Source organism: Nannospalax galili, unplaced genomic scaffold (genome assembly GCF_000622305.1).
Source record: "Nannospalax galili isolate Female #2095 unplaced genomic scaffold, S.galili_v1.0 scaffold104, whole genome shotgun sequence".
NCBI lineage: Eukaryota > Metazoa > Chordata > Mammalia > Rodentia > Spalacidae > Nannospalax > Nannospalax galili.
The window spans coordinates 4,568,086-4,589,294 of NW_008353596.1; the positions used below are offsets into that span (position 1 = coordinate 4,568,086).

Consider the following 21,209-nt stretch of genomic DNA (forward strand, 5'->3'; position numbering starts at 1 on the left):
TCTAAAGGCATACACCACCACGCCCGGCAACAAAAATATTCTTAAAAAAAAGAACAGACGAGCCGGGCATGGTGGCCCATACCTTTAATCCCAGCACGCACTCAGGAGGCAGAGGCAGGCAGATCTCTGTGAGTTCAAGGTCAGCCTGGTCTACATAGTGAGTTCCAGGACAGAAAGGGAGACCCTGTCTCAAAAAGACCAAAGGGGAAAAAAAAAAGGACACCAGGTGTGGTGGCACACATCTTTAAGCCCAGCACTCAGGGAGGCAGAGGCAAGCAGATCTCTGTGAGTTTAAGGTTATCCTAGCCTACATAGTGAGCTCCAGGTCAGCTGGGACTACAGGGAGACCCTGTCTCAAAGAATAACAACAAAAAACTTAACCCAATGTAAGTAAAAACACAATTCTGGATCAGACCAATTTGTTGATAGACCACATGTTTGCAGAAGTCAATATCCACAGCAGTTTTTGAAATACATCTTTCCTCTAAAAGAGAATTTGGGGAATCTGAAAAGGGACTCATCTATGCTTTAATTAATAATTTAACAATTTCAAATGTGCCATTGGGATAAGCCTTCATTCAAACATTTCTGTAGACAAGAGATTTAAAAATAAAAAGCAAATTTCTAAATGTGATCAATTAGAAAGTTCTCTTAGGAAGAGTTTATTAGTCTGCAGTCAGCACACAGGTCTTTCCTGTGTCAAAGTAAACAGTCTTCTGTTGCACATCCATTATTGTTTAATCAAAATCTAGATATACACACTTGGAAAAACCCAGTACACATATAAAGAAAGTCTTTACTAAGGAATATAACCTAAAAAAATTCCAAGAATATTTGTATTGGGAAGAATACTTATCAAGGTAACAAAATTCATAACAATTGTGACAATGGCTCAAATCCTAGTAAGTATCAGTATACTAATTTTCCAAAGAACCTCTACAGGTATGAAATCTTTCACCAACACCCAAAACTTGCTATTTATCAGTATACCCAAATTCAGAAAAAGCCTTGCAAGAGATTGTAGGCACAGCTTTTACTCAAAGCTCAAATCTTATTAAACATAAAGTTCATAATGGAGAGAAGCCTTACAAATCCAATTAACATGGCAGTCTTTGACTATTGCTCAACCCTTACTAGATACCAGAGAATTCAGACAGGGGACCCAAAAAATGTAAAGAATGTGATAAAGTCTTTAGCCGTGGCTCGACCCTTACTCAGCACAGGTGAATTCATACTGGAGAGAAGCCATATAAATTAAAGAATGTGATAAATCCTTTAGCTACTGGATAAGCCTTAAACAATATCACAGTGGGCTGGAGAAATGGCTCAGCAGTTAAGAGCACTGGCTGTTCTTGCAGAGGACCAGAGTTCAGCTCCCAGCACCAACATGGTGACTAATAACCATCCATAACTCCAGTTCCAGGGGATCCGATGCCCTCTTCTGACCAGGGTTCAAGCTTTACAAAACACCACAGAATATAACCTGGAGAACGCTACAAATGTTAGGAATGTGTCAAATCCTTTCATAAAAGTGTAAACGTTTTTGACATCAGAGCATTCATAGTGGAGAGAATTCTTGTGGACATAATGACTGTAGAAAAACTTTTGTCTCAAATATACATCTGAGAAAATAGAAAAACATATTAACAGGAGAAATTAATTATTTACAGATATAAGGAGTATAGAAGGCCTTCATTCATACTTCAGACTCTAAGATGATTGCTACTGGAGATAAAAGCCACAAATATAGAGAATACAGGGGAACTTTTTTTTTTAACAGTACTAGCTAGGGCCTCACATACTAGATAAGCACTCTACCATTAAGCTACATTCCTAGCCCAACAACATCTTTATTGCTTAATATTTACACGGATGGATAGATGGCTCAGCAGTTAAGAGCATTGACTTCTCTTGCAGAGGACCAAAGTTTGGTTCCTATCACCCACATGGCCTCTAACAACCATCTGTAACTCCAGTTCCAGGGTATCTAGCACCCTCTCTGGCTTCTGCAGGCATTTCATGAATGAGTGCATTCACATACATGCAGACAATACACTCATATATATAAGACTAAAAATAATTTTTTAAAAAAGATTTACTATATATTACTAGTTGATATGGAAATGTATCCTCACAGACACCAGAGAATTAATTGTGCAGGCAACTCACTTCCAAAGAAATACAATTGTCTTATATAGCCAAAGTTTCCCTATACCCTTGCTTTTAGATGCTCTCACAAAGACAATTATATCCAGGGAACAAGACTTCTCTAATCTGCATTACTGCGGAGACCAGACAGTAGATTTTTAAATGCTTTATTCAGATTATGTGCATTTTTGTTAAATAAAAGTGCCTATTTCTAATAAGCTGTTACTGCTGTGTTTTAAGTGAGGGGCCGCAGATGTTACACTTTTCCATCCCTACTCAAGTTTCTAAGTAACAAGTATTAACAATACACCCAGGTGGATGGTGAAATAACTTGACTAGCAACCATTTTCCCAGTGTTACTGCACTTCAAATTATTTGGAGACAATTATTCTCATCAATTACATCTTACTTCTTTTTGTAGGTACTGGGTCATGACAATCAGAAAAGATATTACAGGAATGTAACAAGAAGCCCTAGATTTCTGAATCTTGAATTTTACCATAAGTAAAATTTTACTTCATAATTGTTTTCACTGATCATCTTGTTGCCTACAAAACACACAAAGCTTTGGTTTTGATTTACACTAGCTGAAATATACATCATACTATTAAGCCTTAAAATCAAGGAGCAAATGCTAGAGGCAGTAATAATACTAATGTAGGAGTATCTACTGTGCCTATCCACAAAAAAGAAGGGTTATTGAAATGAAAGATAAATGAGAATAGTTGATAGCTTATTAACAAACTAGAAATCTCACATATCTGAACATTTCTCACATAGCTGAACATTTTTAGCTTGTGAACACTGAGCTTTTTTATTCTAAATAGTCTAGTCATTCTTTTAAAAATCTCCCAGTGCCAAGACAAGCGAGAAGGGACCTGGACTAGGCGGAGACACCAGTTCTCCCAGAGAAGAAAGGTTCTGTTCTGATTAGGCCATCACACCATGGATGACACTAAATCAGTGCATGCCCTAGGGTCATCAGTGTGAGCACTCCCAGGGAACGAGTTTGGACCTCCGTACCACCACTGCTGCACCATTTCCTTCCAGCCCACTCACCATGCACAGCAATTTGGCCATCTCTTGCAAAACAATCCTCAGTCCTCAGAAATCATTCCCACAATGCCATTATTTCCACAGTTACCCTTCAAAACCCACAGAAATAGCAAGAGGACTGTTGTACCACCACCTTGAAGCTCTGCATCTGCACAAGCAACTAACCATCCACCAGCCTAAACTTCTGGCCACTGGGTCATAATCTCTACTTACATGAGAAGATTCAAGCCAGACTCTAGCACCTCATGGTGTTAGCATCTGTTCCTAACCCAGAAAAGAAAGATGAAACGAGGGTTGAAACAAACTTCCTCTAGGGTGAGCACAGCCTTGTTGGCTCCTCCATTTCAGATCCCCAGACTTCAGAGCCGAGACAACACATCTGTCTGTGTTCTAGCCACCCAGGTCCTGGTACCTTGTTAGGCATACCTGGGAAAATGACAGGCACATTATGGTTCACACATCACTCTCTCCAGACCACCCCACAATCTAGTGAGAGTATCATTGCCCTTTGCAGGCCATATCTGCTGAGCTATGATCACTTTCAGGTCTGATCATCTAGTAGCTCTGGCTTCAGTTCTTTCGTTCCTTGGAACAGTGGAAGGAGGAGGACAAGGAACAGCAACAGGTGAGACTTCCTGGAGCCATTCAGTGAGCCTCCACCCTGCTGATCCTAGATCCCCAAAAGCTCAGAGATGGACAACCCCACTTGCTCACAGTTCCACCACTCTCCGCACCTCCATCCATCCACAGTTTGGAACAATCAAGATGTCCCTTTTAGTCTCAGTAGGAAAGGCACATCAGGAAGGCACAGCAAAAGGACACCCTACTTGCTCATGGTGTCTCACCAGTGTCTGCTGGGCTCAGACTGGCCCTTTAAGGGTCTGAGGATAGACCAGGCTGCTGTAACACCCCCTTATCAGGCCTGGGACAAAGTCAGAAAGGGGAGAGGGAAGGGGAGGGGCTGGTGTTAAAATATTGTATATGGATGCCTCTCCCCACAAAGGTAGAACAGAAGGAGTAAGGAGCAGCATGCTGCTTCCATCCACATGGCCTCTGTTCAACACATAACTGCCCCTGTCAGGAGTTCCATACTCAGCCAAGGGTCAACCCCAGAGCCTTTAGTTCATTTCCTCCAAATATACATGATACATCTGGCTGAGATAGGGTTTAGAAACTGAGTCTGTTGCCTGCCCAGGATAGAAGGGAGGGAAATGCCCACCTCCCTTACAGGTATCAGGCCCTACTGGACACAGGAAAAGCCACAGGCTCAGGCTTCAGGGGCTCAAGGCCCTGGGTATTTTCTGGGAAATGCAAAATACAGTAGCCACTGCTGCTGCTGCCCTCGGAGTCTTGTGGAGCTGGCCTGGTGGGGCACACAGGGGCCCAGTCCTCCTGCGGCAGGTAGGCAGATGGTTGTCCCTCAAACTCCACACACCCAGCTGGCAGCACATGCTCTGAGCTTGGGTGTCCTAGGAAACTGGAGCCTGTACCCTCCTCCTCCAGGCTGGAGAATTGCCAGGGGCATGCTGGGCTGTAGGTGAGCACTGTGATGGCCTCCCAGATGCTGGACTCTGAGCCTCCTGGTGGAGTGTTGACACCATCCTGGGTTGGTTGTAGTCCAGTTCTGTGTGCCCCTATCCAGGTCTGCAGGAGAGCAGGGGCAGAGGTAAGTCTCAGGCAGCATGCTCAGGATTTGTTCTGGGAGCAGCAGCCTCCTGAATAGACTCAGCCTTCCTCCTCCAGGAAGCTGTAACACCCACTCCCAGAGTCAGGCAGTGCCTATACGCCAAACATCCCATCTTCCTCCCGTGAGTCCCTGATTTCAGCACAAGACCCTGAGTCTCTTTGGATCTCCCCTCAGTGCCCTCCACCCGCAGCCCAAGGTCCCAGGCTCACAGCAGCATGAAATAGGTGCCAAGGACAAAGTAAGAAACATGACAGATGGTGACAGTATTAAAAACAGAACAAAACCATGACAGAATACTCTCCAGAATTGTCCAGCAGTGACAGATATGACACCTTTCTGCATGCCACTACACACACATAAAAGAGACACAATCAAAACCCTCTGGGCCAGGGCTGGAGAAATGGCTCAGTGGTTAAGAACACTGATTGTTCTTGCAGAAGACCGGGGTTTAAATCCCAGCACCCACATGGCAGCCAACAACTGTCTGCAACTCCAGTCCCAGGGGATCCAAAGCCCTCTTCTAACCTCCGTGGGCATTGCACGACACGGGTGCACTTACCTACATGCAGGCAATACACACATACACATAAAATAAAAATAATAAATAAATAATTTTTTTTAAAACCCTCTGGGCCAACAGGAGGCCTGAACCTCCCAAAGGAGGCTGCCTCTGCAATGACCAGATGCCTCCACCAAATATGTCCTATAGTCCACACCCTCCACCACTGCTGTGCCCTGGAGAACTGACCTACAGCACCAACCCAGCCCCCTTGGTAACCCTTGACACATGCCATGGTGTCTACAACAGGGATAACACAGTCCAGGGGCCATCAAGACTCTGTCCCTCTTAGCCTTTTCCTCAGCAGCCTGCACTCTTGACACTTATATTCAAGACCTTGAGAGTAGAAGAGGTCTTTATCAAAAAAAAAAAAAAAGAAAAAAACGAGGGTCAGTTGATCCTGACCCCAGAGAGGAACATGGTGTCAACAGCAGGAATGTCAAAACCACTCACGGGCATTCCACCCCAACCACCAAGGGAGCATAGTCTGCGACAGACTGCACAGATGGCAAGCATGGCCATCAGGGACACCAATGAGTCACCCAGGAGACCAGGACAGGACAGGAATTCCACAGTGGCCACTAGAGATGCTGCCCATGGTCCAAGGACTAGATAGTTCCATAGTTTGGGAGAAGGAGGAGGAGAGAGGAAGGGGTGAGACAGGATAGCCAAGCAGGCCCCCATTTGCTCCTTGAGGTGACTAGTTCCCTCAGCAGCATAGCAAAGGCAGCTGAGTCAGGAGGGTGTTTACAGTTTTCCCATCAAGAATGAAACTAGAAGTTGGGCGTGATGGCACAGGCCTTGAATAATCCCAGCACTCAGGAGGCAGAGGCAGGTGGATCTCTGTGAGATCAAGACCAGTCTGATCTACATAGTGAGTTCCACGCCAGCAGGGGGGTGGGGGGATTACAAGGAACCCTGTCTCAAAAAAAAATGGAGGAGGAGGAGGGAAGAAGGAAGGAAGGGGGGAAGAAGGGGAATGGGAAGAGGAAAAAGAGAGCAAGAGAGAGAGAGAGGGAGAAAGGAAGAAAGAAAGAAAGAAAGAAAGAAAGAAAGAAAGAAAGAAAGAAAGAAAGAAAGAAAAAGAAAGAAAGCAGGAAGGAAGGAAGGAAGGAAGGGAAAGAAAGAAAGAAAGGAAGGAAGGAAGAAAGAAAGAAAGAAAGAAAGAAAGAAAGAAAGAAAGAAAGAAAGAAAGAAAGAAAGAAAGAAAGAAAGAAGAAAATAATGGAACTGGAGACCCAGGAACAAAAGAAATTAGCAACAGAAAATACAGCAAAATGTCTGTACATTAGAGACACAGGGTACAAATTTAAACCCATTATATATACAAAAGAGGCTCAGCGCATGGACAAAAGCCTCCTTGCTTGCCTGTGCCCTGTCCAAGCCCAGACCCTGGACAATCCAGATTTGTGGGCCACATCTGCCCTCTGAAATGCCATAGCTGCCCTCTACAGTGCCCCCACTGAAGTTCCCCTGCACACACCTGGAAGTCCCCATTGTGCACACTGTAGAGGGGATGGAAGAAGGCTGCTGGGGAGGGAACATTCTGATAGAAGATTCTCTTCACCCTGAGGTCAAGAAGAAACAGTCAGGACACACAGGACCCAGTTATGAGCCTTTCCCAGTGCCCCATCCAGAAAGCCTAAGGTCATTGCCAAGACTTGAGCTCCCTTCTACCCGCAGGAACTAGCCTGCCTCATCCAGCTGTTGTGCCTTCTCCCTCTCACTACATCCAAACCTGTCTTCAAAGGGCCTGGTATAGCTACACATGCCTATCATTCCAGCTACTCAGTAAGCTGAGGCAGGAAGATCACTCAAGCCCAGTTGTTAAAGACAGAGTGGGCAATATAACAAGAACCATCAAAAAAATTAAACCTCTGGACAAATCTCAGGACAGGAGCCAATGTGTATCACTGTGGCCTCTCAGGCTAATGCCCTATGTAACTGATTTATACCACAGTCTGTGTCCTTTACAGGGTACTTCCAGTGGTGGCTTCAGACCTGAAAGTAATCAGCTGTGTCCTTAGCTCTCAGACAGAGCAAACAATTTCCAGGGATCACATCTGTGCCATGAACAGACAGCTATGGCTCCCCAGACACACACACACACACACACACACACACACACACACACACACACACATATACTAATACCTGTGTGCCCCAGGTCACTCACTCACATGCATTCATATATGTAGCTCTAGTATACTCACCCACACATGCACACACATATGCACTCTCACATGCACACCACAGGACAGTCATCCACATGTTCACACGTACTGCCATTTGTGTAATACACTCATACACTTGTCCATAATGCATTTCCATATGCAGCCCAGAACACACACATACTCGCTTACACACTTGTACACACACACCCACCTACCTGGGTGATAGCTTGAATAGAAAGTGGGTCAGGCCACTTAGCAGAAGGAAGATGGACACAGTAACAAGGGTGCTGTCTGACCACCCTGAGGGTGGGATCAGGAGGCCTGTGAGCAGGAAAGGCCCATGGCTGTTAGCAGGCTCAGTATCAAGATGTTCCCCTAAGTCTATGTGACAAAGGGACCACACATACACACACATTAGTTCTCCAAGTCAAAGCAGAAAGAGTTTAGGATGGGTCTTAGAAGTTTGTGTCATGCCACTGAAGACTCTGGGGCGATCTCATCTCTACTTTTCTCTTCCCATCTGCCATATGGCCAGTGGTCAGCACTCGGTCCATATAGTCGACCAAAGAAGACCAAGGTCTTGCCAGCCTCAGACAGAAGTACCAGACAGTGTGTAGCTCTGGTCATACTTCTTCCTAATGGTGGCCACTAGCTATAGATTCTTCACAGATCTCAGATATAAAGGAAAGGGCCCTAGGTTGGTGAAAGGGTTCTCCGGAGAAACAGGAAAGACAGAGGAGCATAGACCCAGCACAGGCTGCTGCAAAGCAGTCACCACGCCACACCTACCCTTCTGGGGAGAGGAAAAGAGCACAGATTGGCTCCACTCACTCCACTGGCCCTTAAAACATTCCTTGTCTGCCATGTCATCCTCCAGCAGAGCCATGTGAACACGCAGTCTGGCCTCGTAGGTAGAACCAGGATTCAACTCGATGGCTTCAAGCTTGAGCCAGGTCACTCCAACAATATGGTCCTTGTGCCGGGCCTGCTACAGGGTTGGGGGCATTTAACTGAGTGAAATGTCCTAAGGAATGGACACATATGCACCATCAAGCCCACTCACACACACTCATATACATCTACAGGCACATGTACACACACAAAAGCATATGTAAGCTCCCTAGTACACACTCACCCATATAAGCACAAGGCAAAGACACACTCATTAGCACTCACATCTAAACACACATGAAACACACTCACACCCTACTTTCATAGACACAACAAGCACAGGTGTGTGTGCAGCCGGCACATACATACACACCTAGCTCTGATCACTCCTCCTCACCCCCGACTCTAGCCAATCCTAGGAGAGAGAGAGACCCCAGGGAGCTACCTCAGCATTACCTCCCAGGTCTCTTTCTGTCTCTTAAAGGCCAACTCATAGTTAAGATGCGGGATCATGGGCTCCAGAAAAGGACTGATGCTCCAGGTCAGGACACAATGTTCAGAGCTGACATTGCTCTGCAAGTCAGAAGGAGGGTCCAGCTTAACTGAAACAAAGAGAGACCACATGAGGCTGCAACTGCTGTGTGTCTCTCAGCATGGCCAGAACTGGGGATCACAACATTCCCAAGGGGCATGTCAAGACCCCTTCAGACCAGAGACCTCATTGGAAGACTGAGGAAAGCCAAATGGGGAAAGGGAGGCAATGACTTTCTTGAGCTGCTACTGCAATGTAATTTCTGAATCTTGGCTTCCCTTTCCTTCACAATCTACTTCTGAGAGTTCTTACAGATGCCTTCCCGGAGTAATTCTTGCTATGACTGAAGTACGTTTCCAATAGTTCAAACTATAGTCTCTATCCCCAACTGGCCATGTCTTTTCATCCTCTGCCGGAACCCTGCCCTACAGCAGTCACACATGCCCGCCCCTCCCACTGCCCAGTCTTCTTCCAGCCCTGCATCGTGCTTGGCAGGGGTTCTCAGGACCGGAAGTCAAAGGCTGAAAGCCATAACCTCACAGCCAAGCACCAAGGCCACTGCTGACAGGGCTGCCCTGCTCACCATATCTCCACGGCATGTACTGTGAGTCCACCAGGCTGACTTGCTCCTGCCCCAAGATGTAGCGGTGGAAAGTGATGGTGAAGTTATCACTCTGCAGCAGCACTTCCTCAGGGGGCAGCACCAGGGTGCATGTATTGCCCCAAAACATGCACTTGTGCCTGATGCCAGTCACCTGGTTACTGGGAAAGCCATGTGTCAGCCCCACAAATGTTACCACCATGGGGACCCTGTCCTCTCCCCAAATAGGCATGTTCTTTCATCCTCACCTGGTGAAGAGGAGCCAGGCCCTGGAGTCCTCGGCCAACTCTGGACCAGACCAGTGGCAGTCAATCCTGAGAATACTGTTGCTGAGGCAGGTGAATGTCCCAGCCTTCAAACCTGGGGATGAGAATTATGGGAACCCAATGGTAGGAACCTCAAGGCAGAGCTGAGGTAGGCAGGGGGGATATAACTAGATAGATTCTAGGGACACTCCCAAAGGAATGTGTGCCCAAGGGAAGAGCAGGCTGAGAGGCTCTGACAATGGGTGCCCAGGCCAGGCAGACCCAAGAGCTTCGTGAGATAGGAAGATGGTGGGCCACTAGAGGGCAGATCTCAACAGTTTGGGCCCATGCTTTCCCCTGAGACTGGACAGATGACAACTTGTCCCCCACCCCTTAACTCTCTACTCACCCACCTCACCGAGACATTGTATCCAGCCCTCACCTCCTCCCTGCTCTGGGACAGAGCACCCCCAGCAGACACAGGGGCAGACACAGGTGTAGATCAGGAGCCAGATGCCCAGGGCCTGTTTCAGTGCCTCCCTTTCCAAGGTCCAACCTGCAAGAGACTAAACTGTGGGGGTCTTGCTAGGCACTCCATTGGGAGGTGTGCTCCCCATAAGACTGCCTAACAGATGCTCTCATCACATCCTGTGACCTGAACCAGGCATATTTCTCCAAGCTTTACTGATTAAATGAAGGTCAGCAGAGTCACTTGACCCAACCAAAGACTGGTGCTTTTGGGGTACAAGTTGTGCCCCCACACTCAGGGTCCTAGACCCTGAAAGCTGCATACCCACATCTACCTGCCATTCCTCTGTGACTAGGGGCCCCTCAGTGTGATGTGCTGGGCTGACTGTGGTATCTGCACTTTCTGCCTTGGTTCTGACAACTGTCATCTGAAAGGCTGACCATTCATAATACAGAAATGGAGTCACAAGGAGGGCCAGAGCCCTTCTTGGGGTCACATGGCAAGTCTCTATTCATTCTCATTCTCTCTCTCTCTCTCTCTCTCTCTCTCTCTCTCTCTCTCTCTCTGAAATAGATTCCACAAGGTTCTGCCCTAGGAACATAGGGGAGGATGGCAGCAGGTGTCCATACAACAGATAGCTCCTCCCAAACTGCCTATCATACACTGTTCCCAGCTGCTCCACAAAGGGTCAAGACCCTGAGCCCTGGTGTTCATGCGGGAGCCAGATGTGGATGAAGACCAGGTGCTAGGTTTCAGGAAGTGCCTGATTGCATGACTCTACTAAGGCCCTGTCACCCCATTTGCAGCTGCAGATGGCTCACTGATAGCCCCTAGCAGGAAGCAGGGCCAGCCTGGTTATACAAGCCTGATTAGTGATAAGGAGAGAGAAAGGAAACAGATATGTACAGAGACCACAGTACTAGTCTTCCAAGGGCCCACACATCCTCAGTAGGCAACCCTCAACACAGCAGTCTGTCCTATCCTCACAAAGAGAGACCTCTGTTAACTCTAACCCACCACTCAGCAGCCTGCCTATCTGTCTGCACCCCTAGGAACAGACTACTATGAAGGCCTCATACTCCTCTCAGATAGAGCAACCTGGGTCAACAGTGACATGAAATACAAACTGTCCAGGCAGTGTCTGGCAGTGTCCAGCAAGATGGGGATGGGACTGTCGGCCTACTCTCAGGATATGCGAGGACAGGGTCAGAGAACCTGAAGGAAGATCAGTACAGCCACCACTTCCCAGCTGAGAACTGACATAGACCCCAGGGACATGCTGCAAGTCAGCTTCACTTAGATCAAGTTAGTGCCTCCACTTTTTGTCACAGAAAACAGTGCATCTATATAAACATAGGTATGCGTTGCACACCTGTAATTCCAGTGCACAGGTGGTTGAGGCAAGATGGTTGCCTTGAATTTCAGGCCAAGCAGAGCTACAGAGCAAGACCAAAAAACAGTCGTGGGAAAGAACTCAGGACTAAACATTCCACAAGAAGCTGCAGCCAAGCCCTACTTTTCTTGTCTGTGTGTGTGCGCATGCGAGTGTGCATGCATGTATGTGTGTGTACGCACATGTATATGCATGAGAGGCTCTGATGTTCTACCACTGAGCTATATATTCCAAGCCCTCTTTTTTACTTTTTTTAAAATATTTTATTATTTTTATTTTATGTGTATGAGTGTATTGCCTGCATGTATGTGAGTGCACCCATGTCGTGCAATGCCGTGGAGGTCAGAAGAGGGCTTCAGATTCCCCTGGAACTGGAGTTAAGGATGGTTCATAGCTGCTGTGTGGGTGCTGGGAATAGAGCCCAGGTCCTCTGCAAGAGCAGTCAGTGCTCTTAACCGCTGAGCCGTCTCTCCATCACCTTTTACTTTTTTTTTAAGGATTTTTATATTTTTATGTGTATTTTGCTTTCATGAATGTAAGTGCACCACATGCATGCCTGGTGCCTGGAGAGGCCAGAAGAGGGCATTGGGTCCCCTGGAACTAGAGTTCCATACAGTTGTAAGCTGCCATGTGTGCACTGGGAACCAAACTCAGGACCTCTGCAAGAGCTGCCAGTACTCTTAACCACTGAGCCACCTCTCCAGTCCCTTTATTTTTTATTTTGAAACAGGGTCCCACTAAGTTACCCAGGCTGACCTTAAACTTGTAATCCTCCTGCCTCAAACTTCCAAGTAGCTGGGATGACAGACCTGTGCCACTAGCCTGGCTCCTGCCTTATATCTTTTTTTTTTTCTCATACTGAGAATTGAACCTAGGGCCTTGTGCATGCTAGGCATGCACATTGTCAACTGTGCTACCTCCCCAGGCCCTGCTTTACATCTTAACAGGAGGTGGGAATCCCCTATTCTTCTCCTACCCACCCACAAAGCTCACAGAAGTGGAGGAAGATGGAAGGAGGTTGCTATTTCAATGAACCTTGTCCAGCAGTGTCTTCTCTTCTCTCTGGAGGTAGAAGCAATGAAGACCTTGCTCTCCAGGAGCAGCAGGAGCATGCGACTTATAGAGGCTGTGCCGGGAAAAGATGCTAGAGATGGGAACAGAAGGCAGCTCCCCATCTGGACCACTCAGGATATGAGGGCCTCCTCTAGCACCAGGGGAAGTCTCGAGGCTACTGTGCACAGAGTACATGAAGACACTGGTGATGCCAGTGAAGTGGGGATGTGTAACAGCCAGGATAGGTCCAGCAGGCCAACTGAGTGAGGACCAAGGCCACAGACAATAAACGGGCAGAGAACCTCCCAAAGCACCTTCCCACACACTTCCTGCAGAGCATCTAGTGGAACAGATATCTGTGGCACACTTGGCTGCTGCTTCAAAGGGGTGAGGGCTTCACCCAGATGTACTGGGTATGCAAGGGAAGAAGGTAAGGATGGAGTTCTGAGTAGCAGAGAGAAGCATGGTGCCCAGGGAAGTGACCAGAGAGCTTACCTTAAGCATTCTCTGGTCTTCTGCCTGACTTCTTACCCCATCCTAAAGTGTTTGCCCAGCCTCCAGCCTATCTCCCTTGCCAGATGGGGCAGCTGGAACCAGGCTCAGCCAGCTGTCTTCCCTCAGCACCTGATCAAGAGGGCCTGGCTACAAGCAGGACTCAAGCAGATGTACTAACACTATACTCTTGGGCAGGGGAAGACTCTGTGGGTTGAGGGAAATTGCATCCAACTACTCCCACTGCCTTGGTGAGGAAGCACCTCTACTGCCCTATATGCACTTCCACTGCCTGCAGCAGCCAGTGGGCTCTACCTGCAGGCAAAGTTGACTGAGTCTGATGGGCTCCTCAAGGTCCTCATGATGTGTGCTGGGTCTCCCATACCAGCCCAATTCCTTATTAAGTGCTCCTCCCACCCCACCTACCAAAGCCACACTACCTCTGGTGATAGTATGCATGCCTTTTCACCAGGGAGGGAGCTACGGGATAGAATTCATCTCTAAGAGGCCATGCTCTGGCCAAGAGTGAGCCCAGAGCAGCATTGTTCTAAGAAGAAAATGTGGAAGTGGGGAGAGGGAGGGTCCCATCAAGACTGAAGCCCAGTACCCCAAAAGTAGAGCGAGTCATTTGCTCTCTTCACCTTCCCCATGCCTAGCTGAGCTAGGCTTCTGGAATTCCCCTTCACTCATGCTGCTCCCAGCACCTCTTCTACCATGAAGCCCTCCAAAGATCTGGGCGCTTATAAGAGAATTTACCAGTCCTGGGCCTCAGCTCTGCTCATGGCCAAGATGGCTGAATGTTTGTTTTTGCCCCAAAAATTGGTTCAATCCTTGAGGAAGTGAAGCTTCTTTCATAATTAGCAACATGATCTGGCAAACTGGGTGTCATTCCCTCTGCCAATTCAGGACATGGACGTACTGACCACAAAGCATTCTCAAACCTCACGGCCCTGGACATTGCAGTTGGTTGTTTTTATGGTTAGGTCTGCAAATCTGCCTTTTCTGAGATACATTCAAGGTCAGTATACTAGATGAGGTAAAACAAGGGTGGTTTCCCCAACGTCGCTCATCCCTCTCTACCTCCTGAAATTCGTGTTGATTTAAGAAAAGGGGAAGCCCAAAATAAAGACTCACCTTCCGAAGTGCATCTTCCTGGTGCCATAGATAGCCTCAGGCAACCCCAGCCAGGAGCTGACTTGCTGCCAATTGTCCGTGGGTACACAGCAAAGCCCCTTACCTGATCCAGGAGATAAGTGCAGCATGCAGTGACGACACAAACCTCACAGCAAGCTGACAACAGGCCACTCCCATCTGAAACCACAAGCATATCACAGAGCCACTTTCCTCTATGGAGCTGAGAGATGCCTAGCACCACCTGTGGCAAGTCAGAGAATTGTGAGGGGACACATTTTCACTCCATGATACAGCATGACCACACACAGACATAAGACATTTGTCTCCTGACAGAGAGGGTGTGAGCTGTCCTCCTAGGAAGCACCACTGAGCAGTACAGTGAGGACCTGGTCAGTCACAGAGCAGTGCTTGACCAGGTCCTTTCTATCTTCAAAGTTTCTCCCCTTCTGGATTTTTCTGAGCTACAGTGTTGGCAGCGAGGGGAGTATTAACATGAATAATAAAAACTCAGTTAAGAAAAGCAAGCAAGCAAACAAACAAACAAAATGGCTGGAGAGATGACTCAGCAGTTAAGAACTCACTTCTCTTACAGAGGACCTGAGTTCAATTCCCAGCACCCCCATCAGGCAGTTTACAATCCCCCGAACTAGAGTTCCACAGAATCCAACACCCTCTTCTGGCCTCCACAAGTACCTGAACTTATGTGACTGATGTGTTTTGCTTTTATTATTTATTTACTTATTTATTGTGTCTCTGTGTGTGTGTGTGTGTCTGTGTCTGTGTCTGTGTCTGTGTCTGTGTCTGTGTCTGTGTCTGTGTGTCTGTGTGTCTGTGTGTAGCAATATCTTGCCGGCTTGGTATTTTAACATGTTGATAGACACTGCCAAGTGGCCCTGCAAAAATACTCTATCAGGCCTGGCACACAAAATAAATGAAGTGTAATTTTTTAAATCTAAAAGTGGGGCTGGAGAGATGGCTCGGCATTTAAGAGCACTGACTGCTCTTACAGATCTGGGTTCAATTGCCAGCACCCACATGGCAGCTAACAACTGTCTGTCCAGGGAAGCCAGCACATTCTTCTGACCTCCACGGGCATTGCACAACACAGGTGTACGTACACACATGCAGGAAATATACTCATACACTAAAATAAAAATAATAAAATATTTTTAAAAAAAAAACTAAAAGCAGGGTTAGGCATGGCTCACACCTTTAATCCTAGCATTTGGGAGGCAGAGGCAGGTAGATTTGTATGAGATCAAGGCCAGCCTGACCTACATAGTAAGTTCCAGGCCAGTTAGGGTTACAGGGAGACCCTGCCTCAAAAGAAAGGGGGGGAGGATACTAAAGCCGCTTCTATCCATAACAACTGTGTAAGAGGCCCTCACCTCACCTTCACCTCCAGTGAACAGTGCCAGCTGTTTGTAACAGTGCTGGTGATGGAAACCAGGGCTTTGTGCATGCTAGACAAGTGCTCAGCCACTGAGCAATGCTCCCAGCCCCTGTTATCAGTCATTAGTCTTTGCAACTCTGATAAGCAAAGATATCTCAATGTTTTAGTTTGTACTTCCTTGATAGGTTAAGAAAAGTACCTTATTGTATATTTATTTCTTCTATATTCTATGGGAAACCAAATTAGATCATATTTCAGGATGTCTATGTGGGGTGTGTGTATATGTTTATCTACTGTGTGCCCATATGTGGTTACGTGTGAGCACGCACACACGGTGTGTGTGTGTGTGTGTGTGTGTGTGTGTGTGTGTGTGGTTATAAAATCTTGAAAAACACTTGGACACCACAAAGATTCTGTTTTCTGGAGCCTGAGACTCCAGGCCTCAAGAGGAGATGGAGTCAAAGACTGAAGCCACAAGACATCTTCAAGGACATATATTTATTTCAGGTTTTTTTTTTTTTTTTTGGTTTTTTTGAGACAGGGTCTCCCTGTAGCCCCAACTGTCCTGGAACTCACTATGTAGACCAGGCTGGCCTTGAACTCACAGAGATCCACCTGACTCTGCCTCCCAAGTGCTGGGATTAAAGGCCACCACACCCGGCATTTATTTCAATATTTAAACCATTGCTTTTTCCCCTTTACGTGTGTGTGTGTGTGTGTGTGTGTGTGTGTGTGTACACTTTTTTTGGTATTTTTGAGACAGGGTCTCCCTGTAGCCCCAGCTGCCTGGAACTCGCTATGTAGCCCAAGCTGGTTTCAAACTTACAGAGATCCACCTACCTCTGCCTCCCAAGTGTTGGGATTAAAGGCTTGCACAACCACACCCAACTACATATATATACTTTATAGGTATCCTTTCTCTAGAGTCCTATGAGAACTTCCCTTTCTTTCTCCCACTGTCCCTTCTACCTTGATGAAGCCAGAATTTACTGTCTTAAAACAGCAAACTACTGAGGCTAGAGATGGCTTAGTGGTTAAGGGCACTGACTGCTCTTGCAGAAGACCCAGGTACAGTTCCCAGTACCCATGTGGCGGCCAACAACCATTCATAATTCCAGTTCTGGGACATCTGACACCCTCTTCTGGCTTCTCCGAGCATTGCATGACACGAGTGCATTCAGGCAAAATATTCATACACATAAAATAAAAATAAAATTTTTTTCGTCTTTTTGAGACAGGGTCTCCCTGTAGCCCCAACTGTCCTGGAACTCACTATGTAGACCAGGCTGGCCTTGAACTCACATAGAGCCGCCTGCCTCTGCCTCCTGAGTGCTGGGATTAAAGGCATGCGTCACCACACCCAGTAACAAATATTTTTTTAAAAAACAGCAGACTATGCCACCCATACCATAACCTCAGTAGTGAATACCACAGGGCTGGACAAGAAGGAAGAAAATCCAGAAAGAAAAAAACCAGAGAAGAGAGCCTAAAATTTTGCATCTAAGAGCTGGTCAGGGTGACACACGCCTTTAGTCCCAGCCACAGCACTGAGGAGGCAGAGGCAGGTGAGTTCAAGGCCAGCCTGGTCTATATAGTGAGTTACAGGCCAGCTGGGGCTACAAGGAGACCCTGTCTCAAAAAGGCAAAAAAAAAAAATTGCATCTAAACTCCACTAAATCTCTGAATGATCCTGAACCACACATGTGCAGGGGAATTCCCAGCAGCCCAGCCAAAGTAAAACATCCAAGTCGGGCGTGGTAGTGGTGTACACCTTTAATTCCAGCACTCAGACGCAGGCAGATCTCTGGGGGATAGAGGACAGCCTAGTCTACAAAGCAAGTTCCAGGTCAGCTGGGTCTACAAACAACTGCGACCCTCTCTCAAAAAACAAGAGCAAGAAAAACCAAAAAAAGAAGAAAGAAAGGAAGGGAGGGAGGGAGGGAGGGAGGGAGGAAAGGAGGGAATGGGGGAAGAACAGAAGAATAATCATAGTGCATAAAACAAGATGAAGCATTAACTAAAAGGAATCCTCTGGGGTTTGGTATATATTTTCTGTGGGGACTACATTCATTAGTAGTATTTATTAGTTTATTACCTCTTGACTCCTCAGTACTTAGAAGAGTTACCAGCAAAGTATGGGATCTCAGTCTACTCATTGAGAAAATGAATTTGTGTCATCTCTGCATTTCCTTTCTTCCCTTTTCTACTTTCCATTGCCTAACACACAATGGAATATTTTTAAATATTTTATTTATAATTTTTATTTTATGTGTATGAGTGTTATGCCTGCATGTAGGTAAGTGCACCCATGTCATGCAATGCCTGTGGAGGAAAGAGAGGCTGTCGGATCCCCTGGAACTGGAGCTACAGACAGGTCAAGCAGGACCTCTGACTTATCGTCACATAGGCAGAACTCTTAAAAGAACTGGCAGCTCCTCCCAAGCCCATGTGACCCCTGAGGAACAGATCCTCAAACGACCTTAAGAGTAAAAATAAATTGGTTTATTTGGGCCAACTGTATGCTCTTAAGCACCCAAAAGGAAAGTATAACCAAAGATTAAAGTGATCATGCTCATTCATTAAAGGAATGACAAGCAGGGTCGTTGGATCCTCACCAGAGTATCCAGCCACTCTGCCTAGCCAACTGTATGTACTTTGGCCCTAACACACATGGTCTCCTGGATTTAGGGAGGGCTAAATTATACAATCTGGGAAGGCTAGGAAGAGAAGGCATGACCTATGCTGGGTAAAAGCTTTCCAGTGTGCATACCCTCAGGTCAGATATACTAAATTTGTTTTCACCCCCTATCTTGAAGCCTTTGAGAGAGAACTGACACTGATTCTAACCACTCCAACAGCTATCTTACGCCTCTACTTTAGTGATATATGTCCCAGCCAGCTAGTCCAGCCTTAGAAGACAAAGGAAAAATGAACAAGAACCCAATAGAGGGATGTTTTTGGAAGTCCCTGTCAAGAAATTCCAATGGACTCTCATATGAACATTCAAAAATTGCCCTGTTCTGACTTTTTTCTAGTTACCTGTCTAGAACTTGTAATGCTAATTACTCTTGCCTTTACATCTCTTTCACATTTCCTATTCATGATTCAAAGACTTTCTTTGCCCCCTAGAGATAAGAGTTATACAATTTGGGAGTCTTTTAGATAGACCCACTGAAGGGGTACCAATTGCCTCACCCTGCATCCCTGTTCAGTATGAAAGAAGCCAGAGCAGTCTGCATCCAGATTCCCTATTGGCAATTTGGGTAACGTCTTCAGAGGATGGTGTGATAAGAACAGGAGGTAGGAATTGGCTAGGCAGTTAGGGTAAAAAGACCCCAAAGAGGGGCTAGAGAGATGGCTCAGCAGTTAAGAACACTGACTGCTCTTGCAGAGGACCCAGGTTTGAGTCCCAGGACCCACATGGCAGCTACAAACTGTCCTTAACTCCAGCTCCAGGGGAATCCAAAGCCCTCTTCTGACCTCCATGGCATGGCATGACATGGGTGCACTCACATACATGCAGATAATACACTAATACACATTAAATAAAATATTTTTTTAAAAAGACCCCAAAGAAAAAGTAACCAGTTTCTTAGCTAAAACTCACAATGTCCTTGGGCCTCTTAGCAACTTACTCCATTCCAAAGGCCAAAAATGTCGAAAATATTTGGGAGCTTTTATCTAATCCTTAAAAAATTTTAGTGTTACCTCTTCAGAGGGGGGAATGTTAGAGTAGCCAAAAGCCCCCTAAAAAATAAATCAGGGGCTGGAGAGATGGCTCAGCAGTTAAGAGCACTGACTGCTCTAGCAGAGGACCCAGGTTCAATTCCCAGCACCCACATGGCAGCTATAAACCGTCCTTAACTCCAGTTCCAGGGGAATCTGATGCTCTCTTCTGACCTCTGCCGCACTGCACGACAAGGGTGCACTCACATACATGCAGGCAATACACTCATACACATGAAAATAATATTTTTTAAATCAGTCAATCAAAGAAGAAGAAAGAGTACATGAAATTATCAGAAAAAAAGTGATGGAGAGATATGGGAGGAGTTGGAGGGGAGGGAGTGGGCACCGATTTGATCAAAACACCATATAAGCATGTATGAAATTCTCAATAAATAATTTAAAAATTAAAAAAAAGAAACTACCCCCTGCCTGAGCCTTTATAAACTCAGTGCCCTGACAGCCAGTTTCACATTGCTTCAAGAATCACCTGAGGAGCCTCACTTCTGAAGACAGGCTTGTTTAGATCATGGTGGTAGTGTTCAAAGGCTTCATGCCTTCATCAGCTCAGTTCTATAGCTCTTCCAGTACCACCACATCCTGGAGGAAGGTGGAAGCACGTTATAGAGCTTACATTGCTAGATAGGCAGTCAAAGACTGATATCTCACAACCTCTTTCTGTGTGTGTTTGTGGTGAGGGTGTTCACATGCCCAATGACCTGATGACCTCCTGAGACAGGACAGAAAGATAGGGAAGTTATGATGACATGGGAAGAAAAGCTTGAGGGGAAAAAAAAGAGATCATTCATTCTGGGATCTGGTTTGCCTTTCTGTTGACAAAGGCAGGAAACTTCAGACACCAATGATAAAGCCAAAACAGCCTACTAAGACATCAGACTTCAATAAAAATGTCAAAGACAATAAATTCTGCTTACTTAGGGTCAAAATGATCTATAACTTAGAGGGGTTTTTTGAGTATTCCCTTCTTGCTCCTAAGCCTGAACAATGCCCCTTATATATCTACCTTACTTTTTAAAAAATATTTATTATCTTTATTTATGCATATGAGTGTATTGCCTGTATGTAGGTAGGGGCACTCATGTTGTGCAATGCCACACACACACATACACACAAAAAAATAAATAAATAAAAATGAAAAACAGGAGAAATTAAGGGGACAGGAAAAGGAAAAATAGTCCCTCACTCCAGATTCTAGTTGAAATCTCTCTCTAGCTGAGACTGAATCCCAACATAATGAAGATTGCTTTTTTTGTTTGTTTGTTTGTTTGTTTTTGAGACAGATCTCACTATACAACCCTGGCTGGCCTAGAACTCACTATGTAGACCAGGCTAGCCTAGAACTCACAGAGATCTGCTTGCCTCTGCCTCTTGTGTGCTTGGATTAAAATCATACACCGCCACGCATGGATCCTTTTAAAATAAAGGTTTATTCTTTTTTTGAAGTTTTTTTTAATTTTTAATAACTACATGATTAGAAGAAGCATTTCATTACAGCTTTAACATATTCAGTAACACGCTCCAGAGCAAGTGTACATCTCTTTTACAAGTGGCTGTAAGTTTTTAGGTTCACAATTGAATTAATACAGTTATACAATATTGAACTCAGTATAAGCCCTGTAAGACATAAAATTGAAT

General features: G+C 46.0%; 1 protein-coding gene across 1 annotated transcript in view; it reads right to left on the reverse strand.

Annotated features, from left to right (window-relative positions):
• Positions 1-4,437: 4,437 nt before the first annotated feature.
• LOC103748240 (interleukin-9 receptor) overlaps positions 4,438-21,209 on the reverse strand; it is a 20,042-nt gene continuing 3,270 nt past the window's right edge. Inside the window, exons 2-8 of the mRNA XM_029554870.1 lie at positions 9,897-10,008; positions 9,631-9,809; positions 8,972-9,117; positions 8,414-8,612; positions 7,840-7,945; positions 6,934-7,018; positions 4,438-4,848 (exon numbers count right to left, since the gene is read on the reverse strand). Coding sequence (XP_029410730.1) covers positions 4,438-4,848; positions 6,934-7,018; positions 7,840-7,945; positions 8,414-8,612; positions 8,972-9,117; positions 9,631-9,809; positions 9,897-10,008 — 1,238 coding nt within the window. The remainder of the gene's footprint in view (positions 4,849-6,933; positions 7,019-7,839; positions 7,946-8,413; positions 8,613-8,971; positions 9,118-9,630; positions 9,810-9,896; positions 10,009-21,209) is intronic.